The sequence below is a fragment of the Rhinolophus sinicus genome, linkage group LG11, assembly GCF_036562045.2.
Source record: "Rhinolophus sinicus isolate RSC01 linkage group LG11, ASM3656204v1, whole genome shotgun sequence".
Classification (NCBI taxonomy): domain Eukaryota; kingdom Metazoa; phylum Chordata; class Mammalia; order Chiroptera; family Rhinolophidae; genus Rhinolophus; species Rhinolophus sinicus.
Window position 1 is genome coordinate 33496343 of NC_133760.1, and position 15169 is coordinate 33511511.

At 35.6% G+C, this 15169-nt stretch overlaps 1 protein-coding gene across 2 annotated transcripts in view; it reads right to left on the bottom strand.

Moving 5' to 3' along the window:
• Positions 1-790: 790 nt before the first annotated feature.
• The window catches only part of CBFB (core-binding factor subunit beta), a 50211-nt gene continuing 35832 nt past the window's right edge, over positions 791-15169 (bottom strand). For both annotated transcript variants that reach the window (XM_019755383.2, XM_019755386.2), the window contains exon 6: positions 791-3149. In XM_019755383.2, coding sequence (XP_019610942.1) covers positions 3081-3149 — 69 coding nt within the window. In that variant the 3' untranslated portion in view covers positions 791-3080. The remainder of the gene's footprint in view (positions 3150-15169) is intronic.

The following is a 15169-nucleotide window of genomic DNA, read 5'->3' on the forward strand; positions in this document are numbered from 1 at the left end:
CTAGTAGTATCCAAATACCTGTTTTTAAAGGTGATATACTTACTAAAACCATGATGCTACTGGCTCAAACACCTTTTGAAATTAACCCTGAGTATGAATCTTATTCTTTGGAATTGTGCTTAATGGTGCCAATTCAGCATTTAAAGGTATTTGTCGTTTGCATTAAATCTGCTGGGGAATAAATAAGTAAATATTTTCATATGGATCAAACTTAAGGCATGCTTCTAAAGTAAAAGGCTTAATTTTCTGGTGTAGGAAAATGCCAAGGAAAGTCCTAAGAATGTTTTTTTTTTTTTTTTTTAAATTTTTGGGGTGACAATGGTTAGTAAAATTACATAGGTTTCAAGTGTACAATTCTATAATACATCATCTACGTATCACATTGTGGGCTCACCACCCAGAATGTTTGATATAACACCCAACAAAATCAAATTAAGTGTATACTCCTAAAATGACTAGCTTGAAAGATGGTACTAATTTGGATGTGTAATTTTTGGAATTTTTCTTCCCATCCAAGGTCACTACTTTATAGTCATATCTCATAGGATGGGTAAAGCAAGCCAGACTTTTTGAAAACCATAATATACATTGGAAAATTAGTATTCTTTGTAATATTTACATTAAAGGTTTTCTTTGGAATTAGCAGAAATGACCACTAGATGCCAGTGTTGTTGTTTTTTTAAGGTTAAAAAGCAGGCTGAAAGGACAGTTCAGAAAAATCAATGTTCACGTCATAACGAATGCTAGAACAGAAATTATTGGATTATGTCAATAAAGAGTCAAGACCCTGTTTTCACTACACAGAAGTTTATTGTGAAAGTAAATTAAACATACAAACACACAGTATGGCTAATGATGGCAAAAGCAATCTCGTAGCTTAAGGCAAGTTTTAATGGAGATGAATTTAGAAAAGATGATGCAATGATGTAATTTTGTTTAAATATAGATTATGGAAAAATATCAAATTGCATCAATAACTTAATAAAAGTAGTTTTCAAAGCCTGCACTACTGGAGAAAAAGGGCTCATGATCTTAATGCCAGCATTAAGACAGATGGAAGCAGCACAGTGCTAAATGACAGGAAAAATTCAGTATTTACAGAAGGATGGCAACATGAACATTTAACAATATTTGATCTAAGTTACCGGTGGACTAAAAGCCCTCAGCTAGAAGCAATAGAGAAAAATGTACCATCATCATTGTGTTTATTTTTTAAAAAATTTAAGTGCATAAGTCAAAAATCAAGGAGCTCTGTGATAAAGTAACCTTAAAACACCACTGTAAGGACCACTTAAAAGGCGATTCCCTCAGGGGAAATTAGGGCACTGAGTGTGTAAACATATGAGCTGCACAACACCAAATAACAACCAAATTCATTCATAGTACTTAGTTATACAAGATCAGCATGGTCTTTTATGATGCATTATTGTTTATTAACAATTTAAACACACTCCTTACCATGCATGACTTCAAATATATAACAAACATTTTTATTCTGAGATACAGGATATGTTTATGAATTGTAAGACCTATATACAATGAAAGTCACACCTCCCTCATTAATCAAGTGTGTGTGTGTATATATATATATGTGTGTGTATATATACATATATATATATATATATATATATATGTATATATACACACATATATATATATATGTTTTAAATGCAATGACCTTATTCAGACTTCAGTTCATTTTCTGAATTGACCATGTCAGTTTTTCATTCTTTAAAATAATGCCATTCTATTATGATAAAATACATTTTTGCAAAAATTCAGAAATGTAGTAACATTTAATGAATGTGATCATGAAAAATATTTGTAAGGAGGTGCCAAATGACTTAGCACTTTTTTCCAGTTTTGTATTAAAAAAAAAAGTTGCATTCAATTTGACAGTGAGCCTATTTAAAAAATATTCTTATACCAATTTATTTCAAAAGGTTCTAATAATCCTTTTGGAAAATACCTATATATAACCTGTGAATTTTTTTCCAGATTAATGGAAGAAAATGTATCCTTTTTCCAGATTAATGGAAGAAAATGTGCACAGATGCACATTCTCTCTGTAAGACTAATCTTTCATCACTCAGAACTGTTTTTACAAAAGCATGCATTATAAAATACACATCAAAGCAGCTATGTTAAACATGATTTTAATACAATATTACCTTTGTAGCTGATTCATCACTGTCTCCAGTTTAATATGCTGTTACATACATGAAGAAGCTCCAGTATCCCTTTTCTGATTGACTTAAAAAAAAACACAAAATCCCTGAATAAAACAGAAGCCAGCCTGCGACTTCTTTAAGCATTTCAGTAGAATATTATCATCTGTGGAGAATATCTCCACACCAAGTCATGATAACAGAACAGAATCTAAAACAGATCTGGGGCAGATTAGAGTTAATACCAATTTAAATTTTTTATGTTTAAAAAGGAAAGTAAAGGAGCTGATTATCAACATTTAAAAGGATACTGCAACTTTAACAACTGTAAACTTTGTGTTAGAAGGCTGTGGCAGACAGCTCTATGCTACTAGGTTTTTAGCTTGTAAATAATGCAAACACATCAGCAGTTTTTAAATGCCATAGACAATAAAAACAAGGCGAAAACAAAATAAAATACCAAGAATGCCTAGCTAAAGTAAAGCTGTATAACCAACACATCTAAAATTACAGAAAAAAAAAAAAATTAGAGCAACCGATTAGGGGGAAAAAACCCCTTATAAAAAAAATTTTAATTTCTTGACTAGTTTCTTGACTTTTAAATTAAAATGGAGGGGGAAAAAGAGCTTTAGAAGTACATAGTTTCCACTTACTAAAATAATGCCAACAAGGTAAGCTTGCATAGAAAAAAAATTAAAATTATTACTGGCTACATGCATACAAAATTAGAAATGCAGATATTATAATCATAGTGCAAAACCATGGCAGTTTGTGATGTCTTGTTACTGCCTAAGGTTGAGAAGACCGTAGTACCTCCAGTTATCACAGTTTCTGGTCTTTCAATCAATTATTTTTGCCGACTAGAAACAACGTATATGTAAAGATTGGGTAGCACATCTGCTGTGCTACTAATTAACGAAGTTTGAGGTCATCACCACCACCTATATTGGAACCAGGACTAGGGTCTTGTTGCCTTCTTGCCTGCAATGACAAAATCATAATTTGGGGTCAAAACGTGTTTTGAAAATCAAAGTGCTAGAAAAATAAAAGACAGTAGCATATAAGATTACAACTAAAACATTTCAGCTAATATCACTCCACATGTAAGAGAAAAAGGAACAATTTAAATAAATTATGTACAAAATATTTTGCTAAAGTTTTCTTAAAAACCAAGAATAAAAATCTCATATTTAAAAAAGCATTACTAAAATATCTACTGTGCATAAAAGAACAACATATCTACATTTACAGTTTTGGGACTAGAGAGTTTAGCACATCATCCAATCACCTTAGAAGCAAACTTTCCCTTTTGGTAATAGCTGACATTTACTGAGCACTGTTCTAAGTACTTTTCACGGATGAACTCATTTAATCCCTGCCAACCACCTGCAATATACGTATTATTATTTATCCATTTTACAGATAAAGAAACTAATCACACATAAATATATAGTCTACTAATCACATAATTGAAAAATGTAGTAGTGAATTTCATCTCTTACTGAATTCCTTTTCTGTCAACTGACTTCGAACTAAAAACCTCTACCTCAAGTAAATCCAGAATTATTATGGATAAAGTCTTTTGTCTCAAAAGCAAAACAGAAATATAAAATTAGCCTTTGGTACACTTATATACCTAGAAATATCTTTACAACAATATTTAATAACTAAGAGACTGGACAATTACAAATACTGAGGATTTCAAATTTTACTTTAGAAGATTTCTAGTTAAATTATTGATGGCAAATTAGTTAATAGAGAACATTTAACAACTAACATACTGTGCATAACATTCTGCTTAATAAAGTTTTATAGAACATGCGGTGCCCCTTTGGTCTACACACATTTACTTTCAATCTCTTACAAAAATCCAGTGCATGTTTCTTCCATAAGCATTCTTTAGCAACTACAGATGTCAGTCAAGCACAAACATCTGTTTTGTAGACTGAACCTGGCTCCTTCAGCAACAGTTTCCTTATGTTAAATAAGGACAACTCGATTTTACCAATTGTTTAAGCAAAAACCCTTGAGGTCACTCATAACATCTCTTTCTCTTACACCCAAGAGCAAATTATGACAGCTCTACATTTAAATACATCCTGAATCTGAGCACTTCTGACTACCTCTACCATTGTCACCCTAATCCAAGCCATCTTCTTTCATCTGAATCTTGTTTTTAGCCACCTCTCTTATGTTATATGCCAGCAATTGGGACTAACTGCAATTACCTATGCAAGCTTTAACTAAATGGAATCATGTATTAATATCACAATTCAATCTCCATTGTCTATGTCAGTTTTTGGAAACAAATTCAACCAAAAATCAAAATACTGATTTCAATTCTTAAGATCTCAAACAGCTGTTTGAGAAAGAGCATTCTTGATCTTCAAAGAAACATCTCAACAAGTCACACTTGTACTGTAAGATCAAGTTCAATCAGAAGCTCCAGCTATGTAATGTCATCATTTCTCAAGAGGGTTATGTTGTTTAGACAGAAATGACACTGCCTTATTCACTTTCAAACAAATCAAATAACACCCAACACAAACTTCTGTAGTCTTTCTTATAAATGTTGACATAGATTTTAACTATTTATTATCAGATGGCACACTGACTAAATTTTAGCACATTCCTCTCAATTTACTACTCAGGTTAAAGTTATACTGCATGGTTAGACTAAAAGAGCTAACCATGATCCATAGAACACATATGGATCAGAGAAACAATTTATGTTCCCTACAGAATCAATGCTAAATGTAGTGTAAGGACAGATCAATTCTGCAAATCAGAGATGGTGATATGAGCATCTGGTTTCAGTCAATGAAGGTCAGAAAGGGGCTGAGCAATGAAAAAACACAGAAAAATCAATTCTAATTATATATTTATACATCAGTACAAACCTACCAATTATACTTTGTGAAAAGATATTTTAGCTTTTGTCTTGGGATAAGAGTAATTTTCAAATTATTTTAATAATGGGATGATTCCAAAGGAGTACAAAGAAGTCATCAGCAGCTGGAATTCTCCCTATTGGTCACGGCTGTGCAGAGGTTGCCATGGGTTTGTTTATTATTTTTGGTAAAAGCATGGAGAGGAGTAAAGTCGTTTTGCTATTTGTGTTTTTAGTTTCTATTTACATTGTGAAGGAATGAGGAAGATGCAAGGAAGACATTGTGAAGAAGGGTCAAGAACAGGAAAAATAAAAGAGGAGGTGACGTCTGATAGAGTATGAACGAGAGCAGAAGAGGGAAGAACGAGAACTGAGAGACTGGGAGGAAATTTAACGCGAGAAGGGAAGATGTCTGGATGGTCACGTGAAGGACACAAATAAGAGAAACAGACTTAGGTTCAGTGAGAGAGCTTCCACAGGACTGGAATTCAACAACTGGATGAGTTGTCTTGAGAAGCAGTGCTTTGTACTGTGGCAGTTTTCTAAAGAAGGCTGGATGTTTTAGAAGGAATTCTTCTGTGGGTAATAAGCCTGACTAGATGATGGCAAAGAAATTCTCTGCACTTGATTATTCTAAAAGCATAAAGTCCATAATTTCTAGTTTCTTTCTCCCGTCAATTCACATGGGCCCTTGATTCTAACTTATTAAGTTTTTCAGAATAGGATTTTAATATAAAGCAGATACCCACAAGCCTGTTCAGAACATAAATGTGTTTTTAATATTTATAAAGAATTAATCTACATATTTTACTACAGACTATCAGTTGCTCCTATTATTTTTCTTTTTAATATATCATCACCCAGAAACACGGTAAATCCAATTTCTAGGAGGCCATCGTGGCATGAGTCCAAGATGAAGAGACAAAAAGTCACCAGGTGCTGGAGTTTTCCCTACTGGTCAGGGCTGTGCAGTAGCAGGCAAGAACAGGGATACCAAATGAAAAATAAAACTTCTTGGTTGATTTGTTCTTTTATTATCAAGACCATCAAACTGCTGAACATTCTTCAAGAGAAAATAACTTAAAATAGCTACTATTTAGGGAGTGTACACTATGTCCAGATACTGTGCTAATCATTTCATGTTTGACACCTGGCTAAAAGAACACAGAATTACAGAATTTTAGAGCAGCACAGTACTTCAGAGATCTGGTTCCACTCTCATTTTACAGATGATGAGCCAGAGCCCAAGGAGTTTAAGCAATTCCCCCTAAGGTTAGGGTTGGCTGGTGGCAATCAGACCTCTGGAAGAAGACGAACCTTTAACTCACAATTAGCATGAATGTCAGCTCTTAAATCATTGCTATTTTTCCCTATTGCTAAGGCTGGAGGAGACACAAAGCAGAAATTTTAAGTCCTAATATGAAAGAAAGAAATGCACTTTTCCCAAACTTGTAAAAAAGGTAAAAACCAGACAATTATAAACAACTGTCACATAAGTAGACCACAAGTCTAACAGCATGTCAAAAATAAAGTTCTTATAAAGAACTTTAAAGAACCACTTCAGGAATACTTAAAATATAAAGTGACATTTCAAAATAAAAGAGTGGAACTAATCTACATTTCTGGGCTTGGATGGGGATGGTCTACCACCTTACAGCTTGGCTATGTGACCTTAGACAAGCTTCTTATCCTCTTTCAGCCTCAGTTCCTTAAAATGGAGACACACCTTATAAGAGCATTTAAGAATCAAGTGTAAAGCAAATATTGTAGTGTATCCAGTATGTCATCATTTCTCACAGGTGGCACATAGTAAGCACTCATGCTGCTGTTATTACAACAAAGCTGCTCATCACTTCCCAATTTATCTGTATAAACTTTTCAAATGTTAAAATCTGCATCCGGCAGATAAGAATAATTTTTACAAATTAAAACAAGGTTAAGACAAAATAAATTTTAATAAAGTATAAATCTCTTACGACAGACAGACTCTCTTAGTATGGGAGAAGACAGATCTAGTATCCTGTTTCTCATTAATCCTTTTACGATTTTCATTCTGAGTCTGAATTCATATTCCCAGTTCACTCTCATCTACTGCCTTTACCCCAAACATACCTCGGGAAGGCCCAGTACAGATTCTTATGTTAATTTGTCCTTACACAAATATGAGTGTTGGTAAAGTGATTTGAAAACTGAAGTCTGTGGGAATTTAAAATAAATAAGGCTGGGATTTTTTTCTTGGACCACACAGAACTGAAGGCTCCCAAAACACACAAAATACAAATACAAAAACCACATAAAGACTCTTGACTGTTTTTATTTCCAAATAGTTTCCACATAAAATTCTCCTATGATTTGCTGAATTGTATTAAAACTGCCTATAGAATAAACAATAATTATTTACCCATTTTCTGACACTATAGACAACAATTTATTTGTTAATGCTTTATAACATAACCAACTGAAACGATTTTCTAGATAATAGAGAAAATCCCTTTCAGTGCCCTGTCACCTTGCAGCTGAATTAAGAGCCAACAGTACCATGTTACAGTTTTAGGTTAAGAGGCCAATCAAGATGAAAGCAAGCCTCCAAACACAGAGTGTGTACAAGCTGCTGTCAAGCAAATGACAGAAGTATCTTTCCAATTTATCTATGATTAGAGCACTCATTCTGTCCCTTACTGACCTCAATCTCCCTTCACAAAAGCCAAAAGTAAGGTATTTGAATAATAGTAATAGAGATGTGTAACCTCAAGAGAACTACCATGGGTTAAATCAACATTTTCAAAAAATAGAAGAATTCTCAAGTAGAAAAGGCACTGGGCTACTTCTACGTGGCAACAGACACCAAACGGGTAATCATTTCACAGAAGAAATGTCTGTGATTATTTTTTCTTTGTTAAAGTCTACTTTTTATTAAAGTACTGAAGAGTGCACAAATCATAAATATGAGGTGCAATCAAAAAAAGGAGAACGCTGCTGCCGAGGAGCACGCCATCCAACAGAAAGGCAGGGATCTTCAATATGGGAAGCGGTGCGCTGAACCTTAGTAACAGTGTGTGATAAGTTTCAATTAGTTCGGTGGAGTCAGTTGGGTGTGAGCCATGATTGAGAGAAAGTGTGTTTTAAAGTGTGCCATATATCATCCTCCATCATGACAACACTCCATGTCACACATCGCTGCTGGTATACAGCAATTTCTGTCAAATGAAAACATTAGTGTGTCCTCACCCACCTTATTCACTGGATCTGGCACCATGTGACTTCTGGCTTTTTCCCAAAGTTAAAATGACTATGAAAGGTAAATATTTTGAATCGATTCAGGACGAGGCAGCCACAACAGTGCAACTAAAGACATTCATGAAAGAGGACTTCCAGAACTGCTTCAGAAAGTGGCAAGAACGATGGGACAAGTGTGTTTGAAGTGTGTGTGTGGCGGGGGGAGAAAGGGAGGTGTGTGTGTGTCTTTTACTATAATAAATCTTTTAAACATTCACCACATTTTTTTGGTCACACCTTGTATATAACTAGATGAGTTTTCACTAAGTGAACATACCCATGTTAACTAGCACTCAGATCAAGAAGTATAACATTAACAAAACTTGGAAAGTTTTTGTATCCTTTCCCAGTCACTTACTTAGTCCCCTATGTAATGGCTATCTTGACCTCCCACAAAACCAAGAAGTTCAAAATCCGTTATTGTTGTTAACAAACAGACAAACAACACCAGGATCTAAAGTAGCTTGGGAAAAAATATCTGAAGTTAAGATACGCCTACCTTTATTGCCACTTCAGACATGCTGTGAGCCAAGGTGCATAGAATGAGGGGGTGAAGAAACTAGCTTTCACTGGGCCCCAATGTAAGTGTCAGATACTGAGCTAAGCAGCAACCCAGGAGGAAGGGTTGCTGTTTTACAGATGAGGTTCAAGAGAACAGGCAGCTTTCCCAAGGTCACATAGCAATAAGCAGTGGAGCTAGGATTTTAAACCAGGGCAATCTATTATAAACCTCATACTCATTCTTCTATATCAAAGGTTCTCAAGTTACATGCTGCCAGTTACTAGGTTCCGTGAAAATACCCCAGAGACTCCAGAGGAAGCCCAGAATAATCTCTACCCTGCTTCACTCAGAGAAGTGTCCCTATATCTATTTTGTATATTAGGATTTTGTATAAAATTTCAAATGAAGAAAGGATTTCATAGTTTTAAAAACAGCCTATATGCCAAATACAGATAGCAAGTTCTAGAATCTTCTGTTTTCATCATTCTGTGTTAACACTAAAAACATTTTATTTTTTTTTCTTTTCTTAAATTGCTGTTGGTAATATCACCAGTGGCCACCATGTTTCTAAATCCAATGGATACTTCTCCCCTCCCCTCCTTCCGCCTCCCCCCTCCCCACTCCGGTTCAAGGCATTCTCAGTCTAGTTGTGTAGGACACAGCTCCCTGGCCCAAGGTGGTATTATGAGCCTTGCGCTCCCCCGGGGCTGAGCAGTCAGTCGCTGGTTGGTGACTCACAGCAGCTCAGGGCAGCGGCAGCGCTGGCAGCCCAGCTCCAGGGAGAGCTGTTGCTCACAATCTTAGCCGTAGAGGGCGCAGCTCACTGGCTCATGTGAAAATCGAACTGGCGTTAGGTGCACGGCGCTTCAACCACCTGAGCCACCAGGCCGGCCCTTTATTTCTTTTATAAATAGGTAAAACAGATGCACATGACACAAAATTCAAAAGGCACAGGAGTGGCAGGATGGCTCAGTTGGTTAGAGCGCGAGCTCTGAACAACAGGGTTGCCAGTTCGATTCCCACATGGGCCAGTGAGCTGCACCCTCCACAACTAGATTGAAGACAATGAGCTGCTGCTGAGCTTCCAAAGGGGTGGCCGGATGGCTCAGTTGGTTAGAGTGCGAGCTTTCAACAACAAGGTTGCTGGTTCAATTTCCGCATGGGATGGTGGGCTGGCTGTGACCCCTGCAACTAAAGATTGAAAATGGCGACTGGACTTGGAGCTGAGCTGCTAGACTGAAGGACAACGACTTGGAGCTGATGGGCCCTAAAGACACACACTGTTCCCCAATATTCCCCTATAAAAATTTTAAAAAATTCAAAAGGCACAAAAGATAAATAGAGAAATCACCCTCCTCATGGTCCCTAGACAGCCAATTCTCCTCCACAGTTTCCATTTCTAGTTTCTTACATACCCCACTAGAGAGACTATGAGCATTCAAATAAATATGTTTATGTATTCTTTTAAAAAATACCCACGGGGTAAAATATTATACAGTGTTCTATACCTTTTGGTGTATAATCATTTGATTATACACCAAAGATTTAATGGTATTTGGACAAGATTACAAAAATAATGTTTCTTCAGTTCACTATAGTTTTTCATTTGCCAAGTTAATGATAATCTGCCATTATCTCTGAAAGGTAAAGAAAATATACTATTAAATTATCCTTTTCCAGAAAAATCAGAAACAAAATGCTAAATCTTACCATGAATGATAGATTGAAAACTTTCTAAATTTTATAGATGATGAAATAGAAACACGCCCAAGGAGTCTTCTAACTGATTTCAGGTTAAAAGATACTGGCGAAAATCAAAATACCTTGAGCCATTAACTAGTTGGAGTTCAGCTTCCCACTGTCAGTAACCTCAACCTTAAACATATATTAAATGCCCATGAACACCACCATTACAAGTTCAGTATGGCAGGGCCAGAGGCCTCAGAGGTTATCCAAACAGGGGCGGGACATCGCTATGCCTCGATGCTGCCAGGATCTCAAGCTTCCAAGGACCATCTCCTGGGTTACTGCCACCCAAGAGTTACCACTGTTCCTTGGCCCTCGTCTCCAGTCAGGCATCAGGACCACCCACTGGAACCATCATTATTCTGTTGTGCCTCAGCTTTTTCTTTTCCAGGCAAAACAGTTTCTAATCTCTCCTAGCAGATTTTATTTTTCAACTTAATCATCTTTATGGGTGATGTGGAAATTCATTTCCCAGTGCTAGGCTGTATTTGTAGAGACCTTTTGGTTAGGAAACTGGTTTACGTCTTCACTCTTCCTTGCATTAACCAACTATTTGAAAGAAAGCAAGTCAATTTTTCTCAGAGTCTCAGTTTCTTCAACTGTAATAACAATGTGAAGTGAATGTAAGAAAACCATATTTTTATAAAATTGTAACTTTTTAAAAAACAAAACCAAGAACAAAGAATGTCCGATTACATAAGGCCTCCTACAGATGTTTAAATTACAGGAGAGGAAACATTTTTCTCCAACATTCTCATTTTAGGAAAAAGTAGTTAAACTGCAAGAAAATAAGCTGACACAAGGAATTTGTTATGAATTTTTTTTAAGGGAAGAAAAATTACACATGTGCAAAGTGCCAAAAGACAGCACACCCCAAACTCCCCTAAGTGACTGCCAGTGTGACCTCTGGAGTCCGATTCCAGCCCAATTTTCTAAAGGACAGTTCTCTACAAGAACTGACATTTTAAATTACTGCCACAAGGGACTACAGAATCTTAAATCATTGATGAAAATCTAACCATTTTTTTCTATGCTCTAGGTCATAATGTAGGGAAAGTGCCCTGATATACTTTAGAGAACTAAAAGGATGTTCTTGTTAGCCAGATAATTCAATTAACTGGAACCATCACTGTGGTAGAGCTTTTAGTGCTAAAGAAGTACTTTAGAGCTATTATTTACTGTAGGCATACACATACCAAGCACCACACTAAGTGCTTTACAAGCATTTCCCCATTTAATTCTCACAACAATTTCTATGAGAAAACAGGCTTAAGAGAGATTGGAAAGTAATGGAACAGGAGTCTCACCTAGGCCTGACTACAAAGCCCATGCTCTAAAATCAATGACATAAAACCAACTGGAAACAATCTATCGGAGCAATAAATTCTTCAACACCTCCATCAACAGACTATGTTTTTGTTCATGAACAAATAATAAACACACACATATAAACTCACACACCAAAATGTTTTTCTTCAGGTAACATTATTTATAAAAACAATCAAACTAACATTTTAGAGAAGACAATTCTTTTTTTTTTTTTTTTTTTTTTTTTTTTTTTTTTTTTTAACAGAACTTTATTGGGGAACAGTGTGTACTTCCAGGCCTTTTTTCCAAGTCAAGTTGTTGTCCTTTCAATCTTAGCTGTGGAGGGTGCCGTTCAGCTTCAAGTTGTTGTCCTTTCAGTCTTAGTTGAGGAGGGCGCAGCTCAGCTCCAGGTCCAGTTGCCATTTTCTAGTTGCAGGGGGCGGAGCCCACCATCCCTTGCGGGACTCGAGGAGTTGAACTGGCAACCTTGTGGTTGAGAGCCCACTGGCCCATATGGGAATCGAACCGGCAGCCTTCGGAGTTAGGAGCATGGAGCTCTAACCGCCTGAGCCACCAGGCCGGCCCCCGACAATTCTTAGTCTCAACTAATTTAGTATTTTATTTAAAGCAAAATATATACAACTTCCTAAATAACTGTTATATTGTTAAATAGTTATTCTTCAAATATGATGTAGCTGAAGGGCACTTTTTAATAAAATTATTCTTACATTCATTTAAAGCCATGTTAGCTTGCTTCAGAAAGACTGACCAATCATATTCTCTGACATGGCAAGATCTCTTACTCCTTCACATATACTACTGTTCCTTCTGCCCAGAATGTTTTCCCTAGCTTGTCCACCTGGTAAACTCACACTCTTCCTTCAAATCCCTGAAAATGTATTCTCTTGTGAATCCCCCAGGCAGAGGCAGATGTAAGCAATTCATCCTACACAATGCCACTGTTCCCTTTCTGAACCTCCATTATATATGGCTGCTGCTCACGTAGACTGCAATTATCTGTTTACACATTTATTTTCCCTCAAGACTGATAGTTGCTCAAGGACAGAAACCAGGCATTTTCATCTATATATTTTAGTCCCTAATGCAGAATCCAGCACAACACAGTTGGGGTTCATTACTTAATCAATATCTAATTAATATAGCCCAACAAATTATAAACATTTTAAATCTCTCCAGAGATCATTAACATGTATTGTTCTACTTTAACCTACAAGCTATTCTGTAACTCTAGTTTACAGACAAGCAGGATAGGAACTGTTTTTTGATGACCTCCATTTGACAACTAAATACAATGTTAAAAAACACTGTGGTGGGTAACGTGAAAGTTAAAAAATGAGAGGCCCCCGTCTCATTGGGGAACGTAACAGAGTGGAGGACAGACACATTTATAATTGTTTCAACATACTGTTCAGTAAGAACAATAATAGAAATAAGCGCTCTGGAAACTACAAAGGGGAAGGGCTAATAATGATTAAGAAGACTGGAGAAGAGACTGACAGATAACATTTAAGAAGGGCCTTGATGAATGAGTGGAAAAGTATATTCTTGGTTAGGGAACCAACAGCATAAGTCAAAAGGTTCAGAAGTATAACAAATACATATTACATATTTAAAAACTTCTTACTATTACAGATACAAGCATTCTGAAAGAAAATGCTGTGGGCAGTTTGATCACAAGAATTATAAAAGCTTCAATGAACAAAAATGTATTGCATTATAGCCCTGTTTCTTCTCCTGGCTAGTAAGTATTCTTGGGGACACCATCAGTTACTATCAGACTGTTAAATCAATTCATTCATTGATAAAGGGAAATATTAATCATTAAAAGATAATTTCATTAACTATGGAGCAGGCTTGAGTTTTTTCATTTATTTTTAAAAAATTGTAACATAATAGGAAATATATATATGAAATAATATCAATAATAGCTGACACGTAGCCAGTGTCACATACTCTAAAAGTGCTTTCACATGTATTTACTCATTTAGTCCTCACAATGACCCCACTGAGAGAAGCATGATTATTAGCCCTATTTTATAGATGAGGAAAGGCAGCCATAGAAAATAAGTTGTCTGATGAGTGGCAGAGCCAGATTCAGAACTTGCAGTCTGGCTCTCGAGTCTGGGCTTTTAACCACTGTTGTTGTTCGCGTGTGTGCGCGCGCACACACACATACACATTTTTGTGTTAATTTAAATAATAGTGTACATAAAATTTTGTGCATGGAAACGCCACAGATTTTCTGTATTATTACATAACACTAACTTAAAACTTTTTTTTAATGTGGTAAAATACACAAAACAAAAATTACCATCTTAACCATTTTTAAGTACACAGTTCAGTAGGGTTAAACATTCACTCGCATTGTTCAACTAATCTCCAGAACTCTTTAATGCCTGGAAATTATTCTATTTAGTTGATACACCATAATTATAATTCCATTTCTTTTGATTATCAAAGATAAATGTGTTTCTATTTCTATTTCTTTTGTTTCTCTTTCTATTTCTTCTTGGGTAAAATGTTTATGTTGATAATTAAGTATATAAACTCAAAGCACATGACAGAATATTAATATTTGACAATATTCTCTTTTAAACACATGTTCTAATCTCGATTATTGTTTTATTCAAGTATATTTTTTATAGAATTTGGATTTTTTTTTTTAAACTTTTATTTAGTTTAAGTATGTTTTTCCAGGACCCATCAGATCCAAGTCAAGTAGTTGTTTCAATCTAGTTGTGGAGGGCACAGCTCACAGTGGCCCAAGTGGGGATCAAACTAGCAACTGTGGTGTTACAAGCATCACGCTCTAACCAACTGAGCTAACCAGCCGCCCCTAGAATTTGGATTTCTGAACAATCTGCAGATACTTTATTAATTTTTATAACTGAAGTTTGCTTAAAGCAGAATATAATTTTACCTAGAAAAAAATTAAACATCTGTGTCACTTAAAAGTCTACAACATTTAAACACTGGACAAGACTAAACTTGAGTGTCTAAGACTAAAGTAAACATGGGTAATAAAACTACTATAGAAAGACACAAGAAAGTGGTTACTATAAAAATTGAGGTAAGGATTACTTTTGAGAGAAGGGAAAGGGTCATAATTAGATGCATACATGGAAGGGGCTGCTGGGTCAGCTGTCAAAGTTTTATTTTTTGACCTGAATGATATTTATAAGGGTATTAGCCTTAAAATAATTAAGCTACATATTTCTTTTGTGTAGATTTCTATATCTGTATTTTACTTTACCATAA